Genomic DNA, 24,914 nt, shown 5'->3' on the forward strand with positions numbered 1-24,914 from the left:
CATACTCCTCAATTTGGCAACGGCCTTGCATTTCTCTTCATGGAATGAAGCCTTTGTCGGGCTTAGCTCAGTGATTTTTGTGTCGTGTGCGGTCACCAACAGATGTGCTTCACCTTGTGTTTACACTTGTGTTTAAAGAAGGGGCTGAGGGGGTCGGGTGGGATGATGGTGAAGCTGCTGGTAAACTAGCGCAAACCCTCTCGACACCATCTCGAGCCTCCTCCTCTTCTTCCATCGTGTGGCATGGCAATCATTAAAATGATTTATTTAACTATTGGCCCAAGGCTGAGAGATTAGTGTGACAGGCCTATTTTATAATTCATTCCCTCACCGCCAGGGGAAGTGCAATTCAGGCAGATGACACACATACAGAGAGAGAAGAGGGGGTGGGGGGCGGGGGGGCACGCTGAAGGATGCGCAACCTCTCTCTTTTTCACTCGCTACAGATTAAAAGCGAGGCGACCATGTCTAGTCTGGAGTTAAGACGGGGACAGTGAAGAGGAGGCATTTATTTAACTTCAATGCCATATTAAGCTCCCCGCGCAGTCAACTGAGTGACGGGGGGGGGGGGCGGGGGGGGTTTATGTGTGTTTGCGTGTCGTCAAGTGTGCGTTTATGTGCGGAGGCATGTGTTTATGGGCAGCGAGTTTATTTTCCATTACCCTGCACCTCCAACAACAGGGAAGATCACAGTGTGGACCAAGGACTTGGTCATATGTATTCATGGCGTTCGCATTTTTTTTCGCACAATTGTGTGAAATCGGCTGAATCAAATCATTCCACTTGTTAGAAAGTTATTAACAATACAGCAAAACTGCTATCGTTGGACCGACCCCCCCCCCTCCCAAAAAAAAAGGGATTTTAACCCTTTCATGCACCAATAATAATAACCTGTAACCGGATAACATGATAAGCTGTCCACTGTAGTAACCGATGACCGTATTACATCCCATAAGAAAAAAACAAATCACTTTTATTCTTTTTTTTTTTGCCACAAAATTTGCTGTCAGTGACGGTTTATCGTTTCAACCTCATATGTGAATAAAAACGTTTTCTTTTTACACTGTTGCGTAGAATGAAGTTTTACAGCATTCACGTACTACTGTTAACTGGTTAACTTAACGGGTGACGTATTCTTCTAAAGTTTAGAATGTTAAAATGCGACTTCATTTTGAAAAAAGGTTTCTAATGGCGATGCTGGAACTAATTTGTAAACCATCAAGGTCTTTAACCACCAACAACGAGATCCATCCAATTATTGCAGCAAAGGTCAGGGCTAATCGATTCAATTGTAGCGGGGATAGAAGGGAGGGGCGAGGGGGGGTTGTTGACATAGAGGACAAGTGGGTCTAATAGAGCTAATATCATAATTAAAGATGTTCCTATTTGTAATTCCTTTAAAGGGCCACAAGAGGAGGGTTGCAGGAGGAGGGCTGCAACGGCTTGTGGGGAGGGCAGATGGGGTGGGGGGTTGAGGTGGACCGGCAATGATTGAGTGTTTCATTACCTTTATAACTGGAAGGAACGTCTATCAAAAAGAAGGAATGACATAAATTCAGTTCCACACGCAGTCGTTAATAACCTGTCTTTACAGGTGGGAGGAGTTTTCATTTCCTTGAGAGGGAACAATTCATCGCGGAGATGAAGGGGTGTGGCTGAACTTAAAACGGTGTACGAGATAAAATGTTGCCTCGGTTCATTTAGTTGCCTTTTTTTTCAATGATTAATGCGGGATACTTACCATTCAGTGCCACGAAGGTATCTGAAAGTACAAACAAAGATAAAAGTGTGTCATTGTGAGTCATAAGGACGCTTTCACATTCAATTCACAACTAACGATTTTTAAACGTACACTACTGATGGAATTGAAGGGGGGCGGACTTGAATTGGAACGGTATTATTGTTAATTGTATGAAATGGACCAGGCTATATGCAAAGATTGTTATATTGTCTGTCTACATGTGGTGCTACATTGTTTGTATTCAAATATCTGTTGCTTTGAAGCGCAATAACGCTGCAACATCGAGGATATTCGTTAGCACATGTATTGCGCGTTGCACAGTTTGGGAGCATTAAGCTAACTGGGCTTTTAGAAGGTCAAGCCATGAGGTTGTTTGAAATACAAAGCGTGTAATTCTGTTTGACGTTTACTTGAGACTTCAGCTGGAAATAGCACTAAACTCCTTGAACCTTCTTGTTGGCTATCGCTGAAACTGTTGCTTGTTGTGAAATAAGTTGAGGTGAAAAAAAAAAATCGAATCGCAAGACACCGCAGTGGGTATTATAATTTTCATCCTGGATTAGCTGTGGGGAATCAGTGAATACACGCTTAGGTTACCAAATATGGGTCCTAGCCTTGACTAGTCCAAAAAACAAGCCCTAAGCTTAACCGCTTCAAAATTACAGCAAAACACATTTTTTTTTTTTGGCCATCATGCCCGCCATGTTTGTGGAGTGTTTTGTGGTGAGACATTATTTTCGGAGTGTGTCTGCTGTGGCTAACAAGCTTGCTCAAGTCCAGTAGGGTTCATGTTATTGGAAAAATACTCAGCTATGAAGCTAATGTAGCGCTTAACTTTGTGGATGAATACCTCCTGAAGTCTAACCAGAGCACATTGTAACAGCGAGTGGATCACGGCTGTCAATTGCAGCTAATCTGGAAAGCAATGTGTGGAACATACAATGTATGATTCTCCCAGTTCTCGAATAACAGTATTTGAGGCCGGCTAATTGGGTTGAGAGTCCTGCGCCCTGTTTTTGTGTGCATTCACAAGCAAAATCCTTTCTCCTACCGTGGCACTGAATGTTTGTGTGACAGTGTGCAAGAAGGAAGACAGTCTTGGCGCCACAGGGCACAGAACTCGACTGACCGAGGGGAGTAAAGACGCTGTCGGGGGGAGTGGAGTGAAGTGTGGGACGATAGAGAGAAGGGGGCAGATGGATGGAAGATGCTGAAAGAGAGGATTGTGAGGGCGGAACAGATGGGGGGGAGGGAGGGAAAAAGGTGACGGCGGTGAAGTCGGAAACAGAGGATAAAGGCCGAGTTAGCATACAGTGCGTGTGTGTGTGTGTGTGTGTATCATGGGATGGGGCTTGGGTAGTGAAAAAAAGGATAGATACGAGAATGGGAAAAAAAAGGGCCCGCTTACTTTGGCAGTCTCCCAGGCCATCTGTGTTACCATGCTCCACGTCCTGCTCAAAGGCGGATCTGCAGGGAACAGAGACATCATGGTCAGCGGCGGGAAGCGGGCCAAGAGGCCGGTGCGTTCCGAGTCACGTTGTTTCGGGAAAACAACAACAAAAGCATCCCTCCAACGCAGCAGATTTCCAAGAATCCTTCGGCAAAGCCTGCAGGAGGCCTTGAACTGGAACGCCATCAAAGGGCACCTAGCGGGCACCCTGGAGGTGTCAAGACAAGGGGTTATGACGAAGGAAGCATGCAGGCTAAAAATAAATAAATACATTATAATTGGCAGAGAACCCAACGCCAATTCTGGGGGTGTCAACTAAATTTTTTTTAGAGAGGCGACTTAAGCCGGACACCCAATCGCATCAATGGGCAACAAGCTGAAAAAAATCAGTAAAAAATGGTGAAAAACGTTTTAACGCTCGAGTGCCACAATTCAGATCTTTTTTTTTCCACCTGTTTTCAGCAACTTGATTCAAACGTGATGGATTTAGAAACAAAGCTCTGTAGTCACTTTACAGGGTCTTTAACTGTAGTGAACTAACGTAACTAACTTTTACTCAAGTAATATTCTACAAGGTGACGTTAACTCCTTCCAAAGTTATGTTCTGTTAAGATACGCCGACTGTATAACTTTCAGCGACCGGTATTTTACTTTCTTTTCTAAATTAATAATGTGTCCAGATGTGAGTCGCAATCACATGGGCCAAGGGCAGTGCGCTGAGGTGTAGCCAAGCCCTCACATGACACAGAAAAAGTTAAAGGTTGGGGAGGCCAGGGTTTTTGGAGATGCTATTTTCTGCTACAATCTGCACAGAGACCTGTTTTCAGCCTGAAAGACCACCAAGCAGGCAGGAGATCTGTGAAACAGAGCGGACCAACTGTCAAGCAATATCACAGTCACGCGTGACAGCGTCTCACAATCCTCCTCCCGCCTCTCATCTTCCACACCCGCCCCTGCTTACAATTACTGCATGAAGAGCCGCTTGCTGCCCCCCCTCTCCTCCTCGACCCTCACTCCTAACCCGCCAACCAAACCCAGTCTCATCTGAAAAAAATGTGAAAAGCGAACAAGGAAAAATACGAAGAGTTTCGCGAGTGGATAACAAACTGATTTTCACCATAACTGTCAACTGGTGCAAATTGTGATTCACTCTTTCAAACCACAACAGTAATTTACTCACCAGTAGCATTTCTCAACTTGAGAGCCTTTCCAGGACTTTTAAGCACCAGATTTCCACAGAGTTGCTGTAAACCTGAACCCATTTAAGCGTATGTGCCCCCCACAAAAAAAAAGAAAAGAAAAGAACCCCGGAATAACAAAGAAATTCAAATGTACTGTTTTTGAATTAAAGCAAATTAACACAATTGCGAGATACTTGTAGATGCATATACTGTATGCTTAATAATAATATGCATCGAATTTGTCGAGACGAGTGCTTTACAAAATGGTCACAGACACTGAAGTGATGTCTGACCCAAAGACCAAAAAAAATAAAAAAATAAAATACTGTCTATCACACATTCCATTGTACCCACAAGGGTTTTATTTGGACAGAATGACTCCAGTGACGTTTTTTGAAAGAAAAAAAAACCCTCTTGCACAGCGTCCTGTTACTATGCAGAATTTGTGGGGCCATAACACTCACTTTGCTGTTTCCTCCGCGACTTGAGGCAGAGGAGCTTGCTTCCCCATCCAGCCATGAAAGGAGGTGGTGGGGAAAATACGGTCAACTAAGACTTAGACTAAATAACTCCCACAACAGGCATAGAAGGATTATGAATTCACTTACTAACATTAATTTTAAACTGGCATCTCATTCATAAACAAGATTTTGGGGATTTTTGTTTTGTTTTTCACACCAAACAACCTTCGACTACACCCTTTACCTTAATTGTCCCTTAACTTCACTGGATTTCCACTTCAAATAAAAATTAGAGACAGTGTGGTTAACATTAGACGTTTCCCTATAAATAAAAATGTAGCCTCACTACACTACAAGCCTCAGCGTCTATCAGTGACGCATCGCTGATGAATCATTCATTGGAAGAAGTTTGACCCCACACAGTTCAGCTAAGGCTTACGATCATATTTGAGATGCTCAGACGCTCATCGCAGAGATCACATGCATATTTAAATCAAGCTTGCATTGTACAAGAGAGGACGCGGCCAATTGGGTTCTTGACTCAGATGCAGTTATCATGTGAAATGAGTATGCAATTTGATGTAGCTCATTCATTTTCAGTCATGGCTAAGCCCATTCAGTCACAACTTTCACTTGGCAGTCAATTTAAAGTCAAAACCCAATGAGCAGATTTGTAGAGGGCTGGCGGATCTGAGATTGCAAGAATGGACACAGGAGGGCGGGGGTGGCTTGCGGCCATCTTTCTGTGGCGTATGGGTGGCCGGGCTGCCTCTATGAGAGACATCATTCTACATGGCAACGTGGTCACGCGAACACAAAGGCCAGATGAAGGTAGAAAGGTGAGCGTGCATGCAAGAGACGCAGAAGATGTGAGGATACTGCAAACAGGCGACGCGTGCATGCAAGTAGTCTACTCTGAAAAGGAGTTAGAAGGATTTTGCACAAAAGGCAATGCATAATGATTAGTAAGAAACTGTAGTGTTTTGATTACTGTTTAAAAAAAATTAATCTATCAAAACAAGTGCATGATCGTACAAGCCGCAATGCATCCCAGCAGGCATCCTCTAATTCTTTAGGGAATCCAGCAAGTCCTTAAAGGGGAAGTCTGTCCCAAAATTTTCAAATTGACAAAAGTAGATTCTATGGGCCTCGACTAGGCTAAACACAGCATTCGGATCCATATTGCTTTTTCGGAATATGAGTTAAGCAGCAAAATCCACCCGTTTTTATCCATCCTACGGGGCAGCCATTTTGCCACTTTCTGTCGACTGATCATGGCATCAGAGTTTCTCAGGGCTCAAGTAACGACCAATCACGACTCGCCGTTTTCCTGAAGCTACTTAACTCAAATTTCACAAATATTAATCAGAATGCCATGTTTAGACTAGTGGCGTTAGTGGCTCAGTGGTCATCTCTCTCGACCCAGTTTGGAGAGTTCAATCTCCCATCCATTGTGACCTTGTCGAAGTGTCCTTGAGCAAGATATGTAGCCCTAAATTTCTCTTGATGCTGCATCATCAGTAGGGAAGTGAAGAAATAGTGGAAAGCGCTTTGAGTACCAAAGGGAGAAATAAAAGTAACAGCCATTATTGTAAAGATGCAAACTGCAATAATAGTGCCACTTAAATGAAGCTTTTGAATAACTAAAAGTGCTCCTAATAGTGAAATTAGGAGCATAGAGTGAAACAAGAGAGACAAAAACCTATCAATGCGTGTGCTCTTTAACCACTGAAAGCTGGCCAGGGGCGTCATGTTGGGAGAAACCTTTGAAGGATCTCAGACAGAATATGATGACACCCGCATACAGGAAAGAGTGCTCGTTGTTGTTGTTGGCGGGCTCTGTTGTATGCAATCAAACAAAACAACGCTTTCACACCAGACCCTGAAGTCTTGCACCCGACGGACATTTTTCAGCAGGGAGCCAAGAAGAAAAGCCGCGACATTGCAACCGTGTTTCTCATGTTCCATTTTTTTTTCACCCACAATTGTCCCCATAATGTTTTGAAGACACCAAAAATTGCTCGAGGCAGAGCTACGGCTTTCTGGTGTGAAGCAAAGGGCCCGCCGTCCAGGAATTCCTTTTTAATGGGGTAGGAAGTATTGCAGCAGGTTTACTTTGACATTTCATCACCTGTCTTGTTTACATTTTTGTTCCCAGCCTTGCAAAATAACAGCAACACTGTCTATTCACAGCTGACTGGAAACAATAGATATGTTGCAGAGGCTATCACTGGCCCAGTGTCGGCTCCTTCAATCAGAGCTTTCCGTCGGCTCGGCAAAATAATAACAGGATGGGTGTAACTTTTTGCGTGTTCATGAACGCCTTTGGTAGCCTTGGCACACAAGGCTAATCATTTTGCAGCGCGGGGATCACATTCATTCAATGTGAAATGGCCAATAGAGCGCTTTCCTTTTGTTATGGCTTCATGTGTAAAAAGTTTTTTTCCCCACCACAAAGCTTCAATGTGCTGTTTGCTCGGAGAGTATAATCAGGCTCGGTGTCCCAGCTACCACCGCGAAATTACAGTGAGTGTGACCATCAAGTGTTGCTCGGGCTAAGCAGCCAAACCCTGGCCAGGCAGCGTCCAGTTCTTTCCTTCCATTCAGTCCTCCAATAGCCTTTGCAGCGGAGGGAAATTGCCCTTACACACCATAAAATTAGAAAGCTCACAGACACGTCAAATCCAGAGATGAAGGCTACCAGGCATTACAAAGAAGGCGGAACGTTGGATTGGAAAACTTGTAAAACACTCGTATGGCCTTTCCATACAGCAAGGATTATATTCAAATTCACTGGACCAAAATACTTGTTCAACCAAAATTCCAAGTAAAGGAAGTTGACGGCCCAAGTATTCGTTCCAACTATAACTTTCTAGCTCGTATTAATTTTAAATGATTTCCATCCATCAATTACATGCACCACTTGTGAGGAGCTGGAGCAAATCCCGGTTGGCACCAGGCACGCCAGGCACGAGATGGAGTTAACCTCCGACAGATCAATTTTCCAAAAATCTTCAACTCTCTTTGCAAGTTTACTGAATAATTTATGAATAGAAAACATTTCGATAAAACCATCGATTTTAATAAGGTCAGATTTGTTTCAAGAATTTGAGAATTTACTCACGAGAGCTGAAGTGGACTGCTGATTTCACTCTGCAAAAGCTTATTTTCCAAACCGGGCCGGTAGCTACATCAAATTCAATTCACCGAAAAATGCAATGTTGATCAAGCAACCATAACAAGTGATTTATACCCCAATTTCCGACAGCGCCGGCCCTCGAGAACCCCTATCCAGCCTGTTTTAGGTGTCTCCCTCCTCCAACACGCCTGATTCAAATGATCAGCATCATGATCAAACTTCTGCAAAGCTTACCGATGAGCTGATCATTTAATCAGGTGGGTTGGGGGAAGGAAACATCCAAAATAGGCTCAATAGGCGCTCTTGCAGATAGGACTTGGGCCCCGGTGCTGTCGACTATCCCAGCTGAGACCTAGACTGGTTACCAGTCACTAGTAGTGCACATTAAAAAAAAAGAAGCCATTTCACACTCACATTCACACCTATGAACAATTTACAGCCTTCAATTAATCTAAATGAGCATTTTTGGAACATGAGAGGAAGGCGGACTACTCTGAGAAAATCCGGAAAAGCACAGAGAGAACATGCGACAGGAACAGGATCAACCAAAGCTCAACATGACTCCTTGGTCCCTCTCATCCATAGGTTATTAAATAGTGTGACTTACTTGGTCTCAATCACTTGGCTGCATGCTCCTTCCGACACCCAACCACAGTAAGGGTCCCTGGCGGCGATACAGGACCTGGGTGACACACAAAAGACATTCATCTTTGCAGCACAAGAAACAGTAGGACAGTTTGTGGGGTGGTTTCAAATGGATGTGACTCTTTGGGCTATCAAGGCTATTAAACGTACTTCTTGCATCTTCCGTGCCTTTCGCAGCGAGACAGAGGCACTTTAACCACACAGGAAGTGAACGCCACCCACAGGGCGTGACCCTTAGCATCGATCTGTATGCTGACGATGCGCTTGTCCTCCACACCGTCTGTACTGCACCTATTGGATGACAAAAGAGCAGATGTAAGGATGGGGAAACTGATTTGATTTATAGTTACGTCCCTGTAAAAGTCAGCATAGATGCAGCTCATAAGAGTCTTGTTTAAAAATAATTGCCAAGTATATACATAGGCTTGTCGACACATACAGTAACTTTGTTTGAGCCATGAAACTATTTTCCCCACTATGAGATTGTAGAACCTCTTTCTTCCATTGAAGGACAGCCGATGGAGAAAAATAATGGAAGTCTTTGGAAGAGGTAGTTATGGTCTGATTATTTTCTGCTACAGATGCACAAAATAAAATGTTTAGTTAGCTTTTTACATATACGAGACAAGTAGCCATGCACTACCCATTGCTTGGTAAAATGAATCACTTGCAATCTGTCATTTTGGATGCACCAGAGTGGAAAAGTCGTCAATCGACACAAAATATAAAAGATCTTTCTTCTCTCTGAGACGTTAACCCACTCACGACCGGCAACTAGGCGCTCAAAAGCGGCTATGCCAACAGACAATCCAAAGGCATTTTATGGTGTAGACATAGCTAGCTAGCTAGCTAGCTAACTGAACATTGTGCCAGAAAACCACTAATGTGAAGAACAAAGAAGCTCAAATTCTTGTGGAGCGAGCGAAGGGCAATTCACGCCTGGGCCCGAGTGCCTAGCTGGACCCCCGTTTAAAAAAAAAAAAAAAAAGAACTTTTCAATGGAACACCTCTACTACGTAGTTCTTTGTCTTTACACGTTTTCGGTAATTATCTTCAAATATGTGTAATCAATTTAGAAAAAAAAAATCTGAGAATTCACTTTACAGGGTCTTTAAAGACCATAAACAAGTTTGTTGTTTAGTGACAAAACAAGATTGGACTGCTCATTTATGAGATAAAATTGTGGATGTGATTAAGAGGAGGCAGAGGTTGATGAGATAACGCTGGAGTGAATGAAGATCATGAGTGCGGGGGGCAGAGTGGGAGAAAGAACAGAGTGATGCAGATACAACAGATGGCCACGGTGAGCAGTCAGCAGTTAACACTGCACTTTAGTGTAAAACCCTCGAACACAATCCACTTCCCCCACCATCCACTTCCTCTGTCCCTGGCCAGTCTTTGTCCGCCCGGCCCCCCATAGGAGCGCACTGTAATCCCTTTGGGTGTGCCCGGTATCTTTCCTTCTATCCTTCTCTCCATCCTTTGCTCTCGCCATCCCAGGATTAATCCTCCCCTCTTTGCCGTGCTTCGGTGCCGCATTAACATTCTCAATTAGAGCTTAGAGTCCATCTACACTGGGTAATGCTCGGCAATCGGGCGCTTGCTGATCCAGCTCACGCCAGCCAGAGGGTAGAATGCGGGCAAAGTCACTTACTGTACTCGAGTGATGCCAGATGGCCGAGGGCCGACCGCTGCTCAGCTAGCTGGGGAGCGGCGTGGCGAGAAAAAGAGGAAGGAGACGCAGAAAGGAGAGAGGGCTTTGCCCTTCATTCCCTCCATAAGGCACGTCACATGGCCGCAGTATGTTGGGAAACAAACAGCGGCGACCTTGAAAGCTGCCCCCGTCAAGTACATACACCCCCCAAACCCCGTCTCAGCTGTCTAATACCATGTCTGCACGAACATGGCTATTTTGAAAAGTATATATTTTTCCATGCAATGTGGCCTTTTGTCCACAAGCAGACTCAGCTTGAGATCACTGAAAACTGTCTCTCGAAAGAGAAAGAGAGGGAGTGTGAGAATGTGATCTGCCTTTCACCATATGTCGCTGACATAGATAGATAGAAATATTATACTTTGACTAGTGTAGCGAAATTTGATACCATTTTAAATATTTTATCTTTACCTGGGCACAATTGGATTGCGAAGGAACAAGACAAAAAAATGAGTAATTTTCTGTCTTGACAGTCTGGATTCGGACCAAGTCATCCAGTGACCCAGCAGAACATTTTTTTTAAATTGGCAGCTAATTTTTAAGGCTGTCCTACATCTTTGCTGGCAAGTCCTAAATTTCAGTCATAGGACACAGATTGATATTGTTTCGGATGGCTTGGCCTCGGTTGAGATCCCCGCTCGACCGTGACCATTTAGTTGCTGTAGTACCTTCTCCAGCAATTGCTTCATTCAGGATCTTAATTGGTGAAAATCATATTCACTTGACAGCTTAAAAAATACGTTGACTGTTAAGAATGATTTTTCTTCAGTAGGGAAAAAAAATCATTTTATAATGGCAGTGCATAACAAAGGCTATTCTTTCCATTACCTCTCTTGATTTTCACCTCTGTTATTTATCCCCACACTCAGTTGGTACCGCTGCTCATTCACCCTCATCCAATACCCCACCACCAAAATTTGCCTTGGCAAGGTCAGAAATGTGGCTGCAGTTAATTTTCATGCGGCAAACACATAATGACGCTTCACTCAACACACGCGCATCTGTGTCTAAACTGGCAGCCTTGTCTTGTTTTCGACCAGCTCACCGGGCTGCCTCTGAAGACAAACACAGACCTCAATGCGAGCATGTGCATGTGTGTTTCCTTTAATCAGCCATGAATTTTGGAGGAGCCGGGCTCCGCTGTGGTCGCCGACCGCAGAACTACGTTATCCAGGGCCTCGGGCTTGTGTCTTTAATTTAGGATCTGCGGTTGGGTCGACTGTAACCTGATAAAACTCTTTTTCAAATGATAGAGCAGCCATCTGCTTGGCTGGCTGCAGAAGTTGGGTTGGTGGGAGTAGGATATTGGGGTAGGTTGTGTATGAAATACATATTAAGTCCTGTATATGTATATTCGAAGTTTAGTGTCTTAATAGCTTGAGGGAAACTTACTTGTCAGGATTGTAGACGTTGAGTTCCTCCAGGAACAAGCTGTCGTTTAGGAAGCCGTTGTTCATCTTAGCGAGGAACTTGAGAATGATGCCTTTCTCAGATCCCAAGAAGACCACAGTGTGGTTCTTATAGGGGCCCGCTTCACTGTCCACCACAATGCGTGTCAGGCGATAGCTGAAACACAAAATACCAACACCTAGTTGACTTTTTTTTTTTGGTCGCATCCACTTTCATCTCGGTTTCTATTCATATGGTTGAAAATCCAAGCAAAGCATGTGAAATGACTCTTTTGTCCTGTTGGTCACAATAATGTAAGGAAGGAAGAAGGTTTGGTTGCACGAGCTCGTGAGTAAAACTCAGTGAATTGTGGTTTGCTGAAAACTTGAATCAAGATATATGATTCTATGACTGCAGAAAAGCAAAACCAAAGTCACGTTTGGAGGCTCTGCTGAGTCCATGCGACAATGTGTGACTCCACAATCTGAACTGGTTTCAACTAGGTATGTGTGCTAAGTGTGTCATAGAGATAGGTAGGATGCAGAGCCAGGAGAAAAGGTCACAGTGACACAACTCCCTAGGTAAAGTCCTCTGTTTAATTATACGTGTCAAAGAAGCCTCATCTAACAGCTTTGCTCTTACTATTTTTTGCCAGTGAATAAAATAAATCATACCGTACAAAATATTGTATGTGCAGCTTCAAAATCCGACACAGGGTCACAGTTTTTCCATTGCTGAAATCAAGGACGGAGTCGTTTTCTGCACCAGTAAAACTACGTTAATTCTGTACAAGTAACAGATGGTGATGAAGAGCACCAGCAGAGAATAAAAGTTGCAGGTTTTCACCTCTCACCTCTTTCCTCTGGACCTCTTTCACTGAGTTGTGTGCGGTTAATTTATCGCAAGCAAAATGAAAGCATGCAACATTGCACAAAGATCACAACATCAATCAGTGTGCCTTTCATCAGGCAGCTCTGAAATCAAAAGCAGGACTGGCTTCAGCAGGGCCTGAATAATCCTGTTGATTGATTTCGCTTTTAGAGAATGTATGTCCACTGACTCCTGCAGGGAGGAAGTTGCACCATAAGCGTCACCCATCCTTCTTTTCCTGATAGCTCATGGCCATTAGGTAATCATAATTATAGTAATATATTATATACTGTATATATTTCCATCTAATGGCATGTACTCGTGTAGATGTAGCTTAAACTGAATTTATTGCCGTTCTCCTGGCACAAAAAAATAAATAAAAGCAATATTCTAAACTTTGTAGAATGGCACAGCTTTGGACTTTTGAAGAGGATAGTCCGTGTGCTCTGCCATATGTGTGCACTCAATGTACATTCGGTTAGGAAAGGATAATAGCAGGATGGGAAATTCATTTGGGGCAATAGGTATGTTAACCTCATTTCACAATAGTCTCATTAAAAGAAGGTCACATCACTTTTAACCTTGTCGTCCAAGCGTTTGCTCTAAATGTCTCCTAAACTGCTTGGAGCTGGTAATCAAATCAACAAATGTGGTTTAGGTGTGGCAAAGAATCTGCGGGGGAGCCAAGGCCAGGGTTGGTTAGATTTGATTTGAGAGAAAGAAGACAGTCTCAAGGATGGATAAAGGATGTTATGTTGTTCCTAACTCTACAAGACTCCTTGTAGTATCTTATAACTCTATGTTAGGACAATTGTAAATAGCACTGCGATTTATCCATTTTGTATTTATATTGCACTTAATTGAATGGTGTTTGTTGTTTTTTTTCTTCTTTCTTCTTTCTACCTACATTCTTGCTGTTGGAGGCTGTAAATTTCCCCACTGTGGGACAAATAAAGGATATCTTAATCTTAATGATTAATTGTGCTCAGTCAGCAGAGGTTGCAGGACCCAAAAAGTGGATGATGTCGCACATGTTTTTGGTTGACTTCTTGGTCATAAAACCAATATTCTAGAATGAGAGACAGACAGCTATCATAAAAGACCTCCACATGCCTCAACGGCGCTTATTTTTTTTCATCTTACATAAGGCTTTTAACCGCTGACTCTAACTTGCATGCGAAGCAAAAAATTGTGTCATTTTTAATGAAATAAAACAGTTATTATGTAAAACCAAACAATTATGTGTGTTTTTATCACGGTGCATTGATGAAAAGAGACTGTCAGTTCTAACCTTGATGATAACTGTTCGTCTTCTAAACTGAGCCTTGGCGGTATGTAGGTCAGACCGCTGTAAGATGTGCGATGAGGACGATGCTAACTTGCAAAAAGCCAGGAAGAATTCTTTATGCGGCGCATCTGTTCCGTGCTACTACCACTGGTGAGGCTTGTCAAAGGTCTGCCAAACACTTCAGCAATTCAATCAGAATAACAAAAAAACTGACGTGTGCTCTACATAAGTACTGCTTGTTAAAATATAGAGTATAAAAAAAAATCAACAATCATGCGCTGGCTTTGGAGACATTCAAATATACCAAAATGATAGTCCATTGTCTTTGGATTTACACTAACTTAACCCTTGTTCATACGCTTTTCAAATATCTCCATTTATAATCCTGTTCAGCGGTTACAAAGAGTATAGCGGGTTCAACGGAGGTTGGAGTCCTGTCCACAAAATTATGTACCGGTATGTTGAAAGCCAAACATTTTCTACAGAGCTCTGTAATTGTCACAAATTGAATAGACATAAATCTTTTTGTTTGTTTTAACCACTACTGACATTCTCTTGACAAACACTGTCAACCCCCAAAACAAGATAAACAATTAGACCGACCAAAATGCCAAAAAACCTATTTGAATCGCCTTAATATCTCTGGCAAATATTGCACATTACGTGTCCAGTAGTACTTGCGCAAAATCTTCCGACTTCAAGTCAGTGAATATCAAAAGTAATCATTCCACAAGTATGTTTTGCTTTTTTCTTTGACTTTTGAGTACCAGTGATAGGCAGGTGAAAAATGTGATTTCTCTCCTCCCCTCTCTCAAGCTAGCGAGCGACCTAACTAGCTAGCTCTTGCTACACATCCATTAAGTAGTTATCTGACTCAAAATAATGTGTTTGAACCTCATTTGACTTAACACAAAGGAAACACAGACCATTAACTGTGTCTTTTTATTTCACTCTGAGATCTTGTTGGAGGATAAGAGAACATTTCGGCTCATAACAGTGAAAACAGGTCACCAGCTGGCCCATGGTGTTAGCACCGCTGCGTTTTAATGAGCCTGATCTCAGAGTGGCACTTCACCTAATGATTGCACTGCTCCAAAGAGGCTCAGATGACAACAAGCTTTGGAGTGTGTAATACTTACCGAACCATGGTTTTGAGGAACCAGGGCCGGTTGGCAATAGAAGGCACCGCCTCATCCATCAGCGGATGCATCTTGATAAAGTTAAGAGTGTCGTCGGGGAACTCATTGGAGACCTTGTATCTCTCCGTAGATGGACTACCGGCACAGCTGCCAGGCCTGCAAATGGAAAGAAAAAAAGAAGACAAAAATAAAATGAGCCGTTTTGTGTGTGGGTTTATTTATTTATTTTTTGACAATGATTGGTCACACCATCTGATTATATGTTAACAAATTTAGGGCTGTATTTTATTAAAGATCAAGATCAGTAATTCCCTCTGCCGGCTGTATTTGTTTTTGGTTTGTTGCTTGGTTTGTAATTTCACAGGATTATGCAAACACTACATTTCTACAAAAGATCCAATTAAATTTGGGTCAAAATCTCCAGATTAAAATTCAGATCCGGGTATTCATAATCATTTTTTCCTTAACCATCTGAGTCATGGTGGAACTACATGCCCGACTCCAGAATGCAAATGGTAATCTTCTCAATGTAGTTCTAATATCAATCACACTCCCCCCCTCCCCGCCTCACTTTTATTAAAGGATAGTTATTTCTCTCCTCTTGCCATTTGAGTCAAGGCTGAACCATTCACCCTCATCCCAGAATTAAAAATCGTTTGGTCCAAATCGCTTGTCGCAGACAATGAAGCACAAACACAACACAATGGCGGTCCAGACTTTTAGTAATAGTTCAGCCTCAGCTGTGATCAGAACTCTTGAGTTTGTTGTTGTGGTTGTAGGTCGGCATGGTGTCGAACTTTAATCCTTCATAGTGAAGGAGAGCTGTTTGTAACATTTTGCTCAACTCATTTAGCTCATCACCAAACCGTTAAAAATGTGTCAGTATCATTCAATGCTGTTAAAAACAATGAAATAAAAGGCAGAATGTCTGATGCAGTTTTTGTAATGTCTCTTATTTGACTGTGTGGGTACAGCTATTGTCTAAGAAGCTTTGAGGACAGGTGTCCGATTCTTTTTGGTTACAGGATTAAGTGACATGCTAGCTATTTGATATCTTTACACTGAGAAGGTGAGATGGTTTTAAAAGAGCTCTTGATAGCACTTCCCCTTTACAGGCGTCTCACCTTCGAGAGCTTGTAAAACAATTTTACAGCCCAAGTCTTTGATGCGATGCCACGCCATAAAATCCACAGCCGCTCTCAGAACTATCAGCCAGCTGGCTACTGGACGTATGAGGTGGCAAACATGCAAGGACCAAGCACCTACTTACGGAGTTAAACGTGTGAAATCAAAGTTGAGATGTTGTGGTTGCGTAGGTCAGATAGTTAAGTTTGTGTGTCATGGCCAGTCTAGACGCTCTTGTCAAGTTAGACCGCTAACTGGAAATCTGTCAACTGCTTCAGTGTATGACCAATTGGGTATTGCTGGTTTTAAGTCAAAGACAGACTACAGTCTCCATAAATATCACTTCAAACATCATAATTCAGCGGCTAAATCGCATATATGTATATATATATATATATATATATATATATATATACTATTATTTTTTATTTTTTAAGGAAAAAAGAGTAAGAGTTGCCTCTTTAGGCTACCGGGGTTGACCTTCAATTTTGGTTTTCAAAAAATTTATTACCAAGTTATGCATATTGCATTATACAGAAATCTATGCATAAACACGCAAAACCATAATTGTTTTTTTTTTTGGTGTATTGCTGAGCATTTTTTTCAGTAGACACGCTCACATGTTCATTAACAACAGGTTCCCTTGATTGGTGGGTGGGACTGATACATAATGGGGCTGAGAAAAGAATCTATCAACATATTGTAGAATATCAGAGCAAATTCTGGAGGAGTTCAACTAGTGCTACACAGATTTCTCACAGGTTGTAGCACTCCTTCGCCCTGGTGTAGCGCCATCCCCGGACTTCATCGTTAAACCACAACATGAAGTCTAAAAATACATATTCGAAAGAACGAGTGCTTAACAACAGCGCTTCATTTGCCGGGCTACTTAGCTTTAGTGGATTGATGCCCCGAAGAGGGCAATATTTGCATAATGATGGTATGTGAAGGCAGTGGCGACAAGTGATTCTCTGTGCCGTATAGCTTCATTTATGTGTGCGGACATATGGGCAGCAGAACGGAAACAGACACTTCTTACGTATGAGAAGTATGTAAATGGTTCGAGGCTAACACATGGAGGAGCAGGCTGCTGCAGGGCCCAGGCCGGTGAACGTCTGTTTGCCGCCACATAAAAGAGTCCAGAGGATGAAAATGAAATAAATCACAGCAAAAACAACCGCCTGGCTGTCTGATTTTTATCCGACCAGAGGGGGTGGAAAAAAGGGTAAGCTCACACCTACGCTCAATTGCACAATAAGATGCTCGCCACTGAGGAACTACATTTTCAGTCGTACGGAAGCACAGGCAAACGCACACTCATACTGCGTAGGAGCAATTACTTTAGCCTTGGTCTTTGTAGTAAATCTGTTCATTCTTGTGAAGAACAGTGGAGTAGCTCTTCGACGGCTAATTAGCGAGCGCTAGATTGATCAGGCTTGAGCGTTTGTGGAATTAGGCAACCGTCTGTAAAACGATCTCATGCTTCATTTGTCGATGCGGGCTCCTCTTTGATTGGGGTGGGGGCTGGTGTGCTATGGTGTAGCTGTGTAGCATAACACGGTACAGGAAGAGACTTAAAACGAATCTTAGGTGTATGTGTATATGCGTGTGTGTGTGTGTGTGTGTGTGTGTGTGTGTGTGTGTGTGTGTGTGCGCGCGCGCCGGCAGTGATTAATTAGCTTCACTGATACCTTGGCTTGGGAACCTTCTCTTCAGGAAAAGGCGTCCAGGTGGAGTCTGGGGATTTTTGCTCTTTGAAGCGCCCCGTGAAAGTGTGGGCCACCTCCGCCATGTCATAGGCGCACACGGCCGAGCCTGGAATGCTGCCACCGCACAAACACAACACAAAAGCACAACACATCAAAGATCCACCCTACCTGGAAGCAGAAAAAGGCCTTCAAAATCCCCAGAGAGGTCTTGCTTTAGCTGTGCTAATTTAAATTTTAGCATTGACAAGTCACTCCACAAATGCCATACAGTAGGTACGGTAAGCTTTATAAGTATGAAAAATACAACGTCAGGCTGAACTAAGCATTCATTTAAAGGGTATTTTAGACCACATAATTGTACGGCTGATAAATAAAGACCCAAAATGACACATTTTTACGTGGTACTCTCTCACTGTGTGTAGGTAGCTTATCATTAACAGCTTGATCCTACTACTTATTGGTTTTGAAGTCCATCAAACCTCATCAGTGAGTCACCGTAGACCCCACGGAGCAACTGAACCACACTGGATCCAGACCAAGTCACGGGAGGTCTGTTTATTTTTTATGCTGACACAGATTACTCCCACAAGTCAACACAAGAAATGTGTTTACGTGGATATTACACACAATATAATCGCGGTATAAGGTCAAATTCGGATCAGTTTGTAGCGCTCTGCTAGTTTGTTGCCGCAATGTTTGTGAACATAACAAGAAGACATCTTTTGGGAGTTATGAGATGGAGTGAGTTAAATCTTGGTATCGTGCTATGGTGTTCATCTTGTCTACTTTTATGATTAGTTATGGTTACTTCCCCTTGCTCACATGTTTAAGAGTCACTTCTAGATATAACAATTGAATTATATATGTCAGTAAAAAATGGACAAGACTGACGCCGTCAGAATAAAAACTGAATTTTAGCCAATACCGACGTGTCGTTGACTTCACTATAGCCCTGGAGGAAAACAAATGGGGAAATGTCTTCATGTAATGAGATGGTGTTGGACTACAGGTCAATGGGGGTACAAATATTTGACTCACTTTGGGCACTGGCAAACCACACTATGCTGTCTTCCGCAGGGATCACTGGCGAAAGCTTATGTTTCCGATTACTGTTTTGACTAAAGTCTCTTTGATTTACGTGCGCTATATTTAGCAGTGCGCTATTAAATATGGGAGCTTAGCGACGTCGGAGGCCCGCCAAGTCCTATGACCACACCATGACTGGATCTCTCCGAAAGCCTCGAGGGCATCAGCGTTCATCACAAGCCCACTGTGATGGACAACAGATTATTTTATTATTGCTATTCATTTAACAGTGCGGGAAAGAAAACGATCTTGTGATGGCAGCTGGAATTTTCCTGGAATCAATGCATAGCACACCGCTGAGTCACTTTTGCTACTTCACAACTCATCTGTGTTCAGAAAAATTCTAATTTAACAGAGTTTCTTTCATGATGGAGTGTTTTTTTTTGGAATGATTGGGATGGATTTTCGGGCCGTTGCCTCATGGATAACCCCTTGAGATAAAATCCCAGACAAGGGCAGTATTATAGAGAGCTAGCTGGTAATGCTTGGATTGGCTAGTAAATCACAACCATTGTTGTCTGCATTGGATAAATTAGCGCGTCAAGTGTCTGGTATGAAACAGTCGGCAGGACTACCAAACTAAATAGAAAGGAAAATTCTTTGTGTTTTTTGTTTGTTTGTTTTGTTTTGTTTTTCAAAATTCAGGTACGGTACTTTTAAAATATAGTGAAAACATTTCAATAGAACACACGAAAGTTGGAATTCAACGACAATATTTATAACGTCAAGCAAGACCTCTTGGTTTAGCTTTGCAAACTGTGTTTTAACTAAATGTTTTCATTCACTCCGCTAAACTACACACACTCCTGTCTTGTGCTATTCGATTCACCCTCAGGTTAATTTTAAGGAATTCTAGGAAAAGAAAGTCCGCAGCTCAAATGCTATACTGTAAAATGTTTGGTTTGAAAATACGCGCACTTGAATCAAATGTTCTTTTAATAGTTTTAGTGTGCATGTGCACCTGCGCACCACTTCTGTGCACCCTGGAATTATAGCGCTTCATATTGAATCTGAAGTGAGAGAGCATGTGAACAGAAAGCTCTTTTGCATGTTTTGGGACAATGCATGGGTTTTCAATAAATTGTTGACAAACAACAAGTATTATCCAAAATTTATCCACGGGCAATATGTGCCCCCACATTGATGCCAATTGGTGCCAAGCTTCACAGGGGAGCTTCATTAAATACTGTCGAGGCAATCGCTATGGGATAAAGGCACCCAGGAATCCAATTTTTATCTAGATAAAGACTTGACAGAATCTGATAAAAAAGTAATCGATAGAGTAATCGATAAGTCCTAAATGTGAGTGTGAATGAATGTTTTTCTATGACTTTGCCAAGGCACCAGCCCAAAAGCTAGGATAAAGATAAACTCGGGCTCAGCCACCAGAGGAAAAGCGCGACAGAAAATGGATGGATAGATGTCCTATGGGAAAAGTTTTGAAATCCAATCTGAGCTGACTAGCTTTAAAATGTAATGTTGAACTCGCCTTGCCTTCAACTCTTTCCTAAAATTTATGGCAGGTTTGTCACCTTGTTTCACTGTAAATAACAAGATGCTTTCTATATTCTAAATATGCTCCTTCTAATTTCCCACCATTACTGAGAAATGGAAACACACAAATCAAACGACGCACTTATAGAAACATTCATAGGCGCCGCTTCATTGAGTTTAAATGTCCATTAAGCAAGCTCAATTGCAGCGTCACAAGCAATTGTCTTATCTGCTAAAAAAAGGAGCCATAAAACGGAGAATAATATGCATGAGCCCCATGGCTTGGTGTTAATTTTCAATTTAGATGCTGCTTTTGAATATGAAGGCCGCGCTGAATACAAATTGCACGAAGGAAAAAAGGAGGTTAAGCACCTGAGCGTCAAAAGGGCAGCGGGACTGTTTTGATTGGAGATGTAAATGTTGACCCAGTGGACTCACAGATTGCCACAAGGCAACACGCACGCACACACTTTTAGATTTCGCAAAGGTCGGCCTGTCACCGTGTGGATGAGCTGATGTTTTGATAATTGGGTTAATGAATACAAAGTCCTTGTTGATGCACACGTACAAAAATGCGCTTACGATCTGCGTATGATCTTCGGAGGAATTACTGTAACCTGTCAGAGAGGTTCATGTGGTCAGAAGGAACGAGATTTCGCAAACTGGGTCCCAGAAATTGCAAAAAAAACATTTATCTAAATGATGTCTAAATTATGACTGTATTTTGATAATATGACAACTTTTTGTTTCGCTAAGAAATACGAATTTGTTACCTTCTCTCAAAAATAGGCAACTTTTAAAAATTTCTACTGCATTCAGGAGTACACGTTGGAGTCCCTTTTAGATGGTCCCCGGACCCAAAACGTTTACGAAACCAAGGCCTATACAACTTCATCTTACCTGTTGTACGGTGTGGAGAAGGTGGCCATCACAACATCCTTCCCGTTGATGTGAATGACGTCAGTTACTGCCTGCAAGATGTTGAAGTAGAAATGGGAGTCGCCCGGAATGGAGCAGTTCAGGCGGGATTTGAGGAACGATGTCCATTGCTTCTCCAGGACGCGGGGTGAGCCGCCTCTGTCATTCTTGCAAACCCTCGCCACACGAGGAAACACCACCTTGCCCCAACATCAATGTGGAAGATAATGTTAGCCACTCTATATAGTTTTTCCTAATAAACACACCGTAAACAATAATGCAAACAATAATTCATCCATTTTCTAATCCATTTATCCACACCAGGGTAGCGGGCGTGCTGGAGCCTATCCCAGCTGTTTTCGGGCAGTGGTTGCTTAATACATCAATGTTCTAGTTGACCGCTAGCTGCTATGCTTAGTATAAAACACAGATTAAGATTGATGTTATTCGTACTAGGACAAAACATCCACACCTAGCTAGCTTTCTGCAAAATCAATCAGGTGTGTGGTAGCAGGGAGAAATGGAAAATGTGCAGGATATCGGCCCTCCGAGGCTTGACCTGAAACGGAATGATGAATCTTCCGTTGAGACTGACGTAATGCCCACCTCTAAAAACTATGCGATGCATACAGTAGAGGTTGAGCTTGATGCTTACGGCTATGCGGTGATAACTATTAAAAGCATAATAGTTGCATTGTAAGCTTGCCACTAATTTCAATTTGAGATGGCAACAGGTAGCTTGCTTCAGGATACTCTTAATTTAGTCAAAGTATCACGCATACATGATAAAAGAATCAAACAATAAATGGCCAAAATCCAAGTTACCCTCGCTTTGTAAAACTTGAATGAAAATGGCTTGGGAATAGTGTTCGCTGCTACTAATTAGCATCCACATTGGGCTCGAGAATAGTGTTAGCTGCTAATAATTAGCATCAACATTGGACTCGAGAATAGTGTTAGCTGCTCGTAATTAGCATCAAAATTGGGTCCTTGCAGTTCAGTAGAACGATGTAACTACAGTTAATATTTATATCAAGTGCCAGGTCAAGGTCTAGAACGGTTAAATAAAAAAGTGGCAGCCTAAGTACATGTAGCAGCAGTCTATGGAAAATACCCGGCTTTTGTCAAAGCCGGCACTTTAATTACAATGCTGCCACCAGAGGCCTAATTAAACTACCGGTACAGTATATTCACCACACACTTAACAGCAATAAATCTAACCATGACCTGAAAACTCTACTTACACTAAATATGGAGAAGGAGTGAGAACACGCACACAATAAACACACTTTGTGAAACCACACATTCGGATCAACCTACTTCTTGACCATGCAACTCACATATGTTCACTTTAAGGTGGCAGAAACATTATGACAAATAAGAGATGACACTGTGTCCAAGTGAATCTGTGACAAGGTGTCAGTTTTTCTCATTACACTTAATTCAGTCACACGTCTGCTTCCTGACAAAAGTCACGCTCTGAATATCTGCATTTTACAAACTACACACATTTATACACACCGCAGGCTGATCATTTATTTTGTTTTAGGCGACTTTCAAATCACTTTTTTTAAAAATACTAATGCACGCTATTACACTGAAATGACTTTGATCAATTTACCATTAAGCACAGGTGAAGAATTTTTCGACATAGATGAAGGACAATTTCGCGTTTCGTAATAACGTGTTATCCATTAGCAACTGTTAAATTGCTCAGTTCATTCGCTGCATGTATAATTATGCCACTTTGAAACACACCACAAGATTGAACACTCCCGTCAGTCACTCCTGGCGGGAAATCCATTATTCCACAGATTCTCGTTGGCTCATCTCATCACTTCTTTTTCTCACTCCCTCTTATGCATTCCATTTGTTCTGAAAATGCATATGAGCAGACCCTTTATCCAATTTCTTCTATCTGCTTTCCAATTAACGTTTGCCCTGTGGAAACCAACGCTTGAATTGAATCGGACTTAACAGAAGGCGTCTTTGTCGCTATCCTCCCCTGGTGCAAAAACTCAGTCTTAATACTCGGTGAGGAATTCTACTCAGGAATCGCTGAGAAGATGGGAGCCGTATCACAAGGATGCAGATGGCGAGTAAATTTGGACTTTGCAAGTGGGATCTCCACATCTATTTTGGTCCTTCATCCTGTCCAGTGTTGCTCGTGTATTGAAAAATGTTTGGCCTCCTTCCAGCTAATGTATACACCACATATCCTCTTAGTTCCCGCACATACCGTATTTTCACGACTATAAGGCGCCATTAAAAGTCTTAAATTTTCTCCAAAATGGACAGGACGCCTTATGGTGCGGAGCGTCCTTTATATGCGCTGAGTTCCAAAATCTGACTGACAGCCGACACGCTGTTTATATAGAGAAAAGGCGGAAGTGACTGTGGCCAGGCATGCGGAAAAGAAGTCGGCCAATCAGGGAAGGGTGGGCGTGTATATATACATATATGGAGAGGGAGAGAGAGAGAGAGGGAGAGAGAGGACAGACAAGCTAGTCCGCCAATGGTGAAGGGTGGGCGTGTAAGTGGACGCCTCAAGCCAGTACCAACACTTGTATAGCGTGTGGCAATGTGCATTGTTGCAAAACAACTCCGGTTTTGGTTTCTAAGAACCCCTGAAAATAAATTCGACAAAAAGACACGCCTACGAAGCTCAGTTCAAACTTAAAGCCACCGGTTATGCTTTTGCCATGCGTGCCCATCTCACAGCAGCTGTGAAAAAAACAAGTCAAGCAAATGAGCTTGCCGTTATTCCCGGAGGCTTGACTAAAGAACTCCAACCGCTGGACATTGGCATCAACCGGGCGTTCAAAGTAAAGTTGCAAACGGCATGGGAACAATGGATGATCGGTGGCAAACACAACTTTACAAAGAGTGAGAGGCAGCGCTTGGCGAGTTACGCCACAATACGCAACAACGAGAGGGAACGCGGCGTTTTTGATGGATTACGGTACTTGCACAATTGTTCAATTCTTTCTACACACACACGCGCTGCCACCATGTTTCGCTCTGTTCTTTACTTTCAAATGTGGGAAAGCTTCACACGAGAGAAATGTTGACTTTGCTGTTGCTACTCCTTCTTTCCGCTCGGCAATGCGTAGCAACTCACACTAGCATGTGATGCATTCAATGACAACTGAGATGTGCAGTCCTCTGCTTCTGATACAGAGGATGAGGACTTTGATGGATTTCTGGGTGATGATTGATCGAAAAACGTGAGAACATTGTACGATGGCTAAATAAAATACACCCGAACTCAGTTCTGCTTTCGTTGCCTTTTTAAAAACGTGTTTTTATCTTATCTGTATGTCTTGGCATGCTACCGTATGCTTCAAGCTAACGTGTTAGAGTGCGCGCATGCATGCCGTATGTTTAAGCTGGCATATGTTTTACCACTGTAAAACTGCGGCCATTAGTACGATGCGTCCTGTGTATGTGTAAAATACAGAAATGTCACCCATTAATGAGCCTGCGGCCATTAGTACGATGCGTCGAATAGTCGTGAAAATACGGTACTTTCTGCCGAGAACACTTCTGATTGGCGCTCGACATT

The 24,914-nt window shown here is 42.6% G+C and overlaps 1 protein-coding gene across 5 annotated transcripts in view; it reads right to left on the reverse strand.

Annotated features, from left to right (window-relative positions):
- The window catches only part of sema6a (sema domain, transmembrane domain (TM), and cytoplasmic domain, (semaphorin) 6A), a 147,443-nt gene that overhangs the window by 18,076 nt on the left and 104,453 nt on the right, over nt 1–24,914 (reverse strand). For 2 of the 5 annotated variants that reach the window (XM_052068065.1, XM_052068064.1), the window contains 9 exons: nt 21,332–21,549; nt 17,834–17,965; nt 15,018–15,173; nt 11,724–11,897; nt 8,768–8,908; nt 8,580–8,654; nt 3,150–3,208; nt 1,742–1,762; nt 1,508–1,528 (listed from right to left, as the gene is read on the reverse strand). In XM_052068065.1, coding sequence (XP_051924025.1) covers nt 1,508–1,528; nt 1,742–1,762; nt 3,150–3,208; nt 8,580–8,654; nt 8,768–8,908; nt 11,724–11,897; nt 15,018–15,173; nt 17,834–17,965; nt 21,332–21,549 — 997 coding nt within the window. Of the gene's footprint in view, nt 1–1,507; nt 1,529–1,740; nt 1,763–3,149; nt 3,209–8,579; nt 8,655–8,767; nt 8,909–11,723; nt 11,898–15,017; nt 15,174–17,833; nt 17,966–21,331; nt 21,550–24,914 lie in introns of all 5 variants that reach the window. The other 3 variants (XM_052068068.1, XM_052068066.1, XM_052068067.1) reach the window with 2 other exon arrangements.

The sequence above is a fragment of the Hippocampus zosterae genome, chromosome 6 (assembly GCF_025434085.1).
Source record: "Hippocampus zosterae strain Florida chromosome 6, ASM2543408v3, whole genome shotgun sequence".
Lineage (NCBI taxonomy): Eukaryota > Metazoa > Chordata > Actinopteri > Syngnathiformes > Syngnathidae > Hippocampus > Hippocampus zosterae.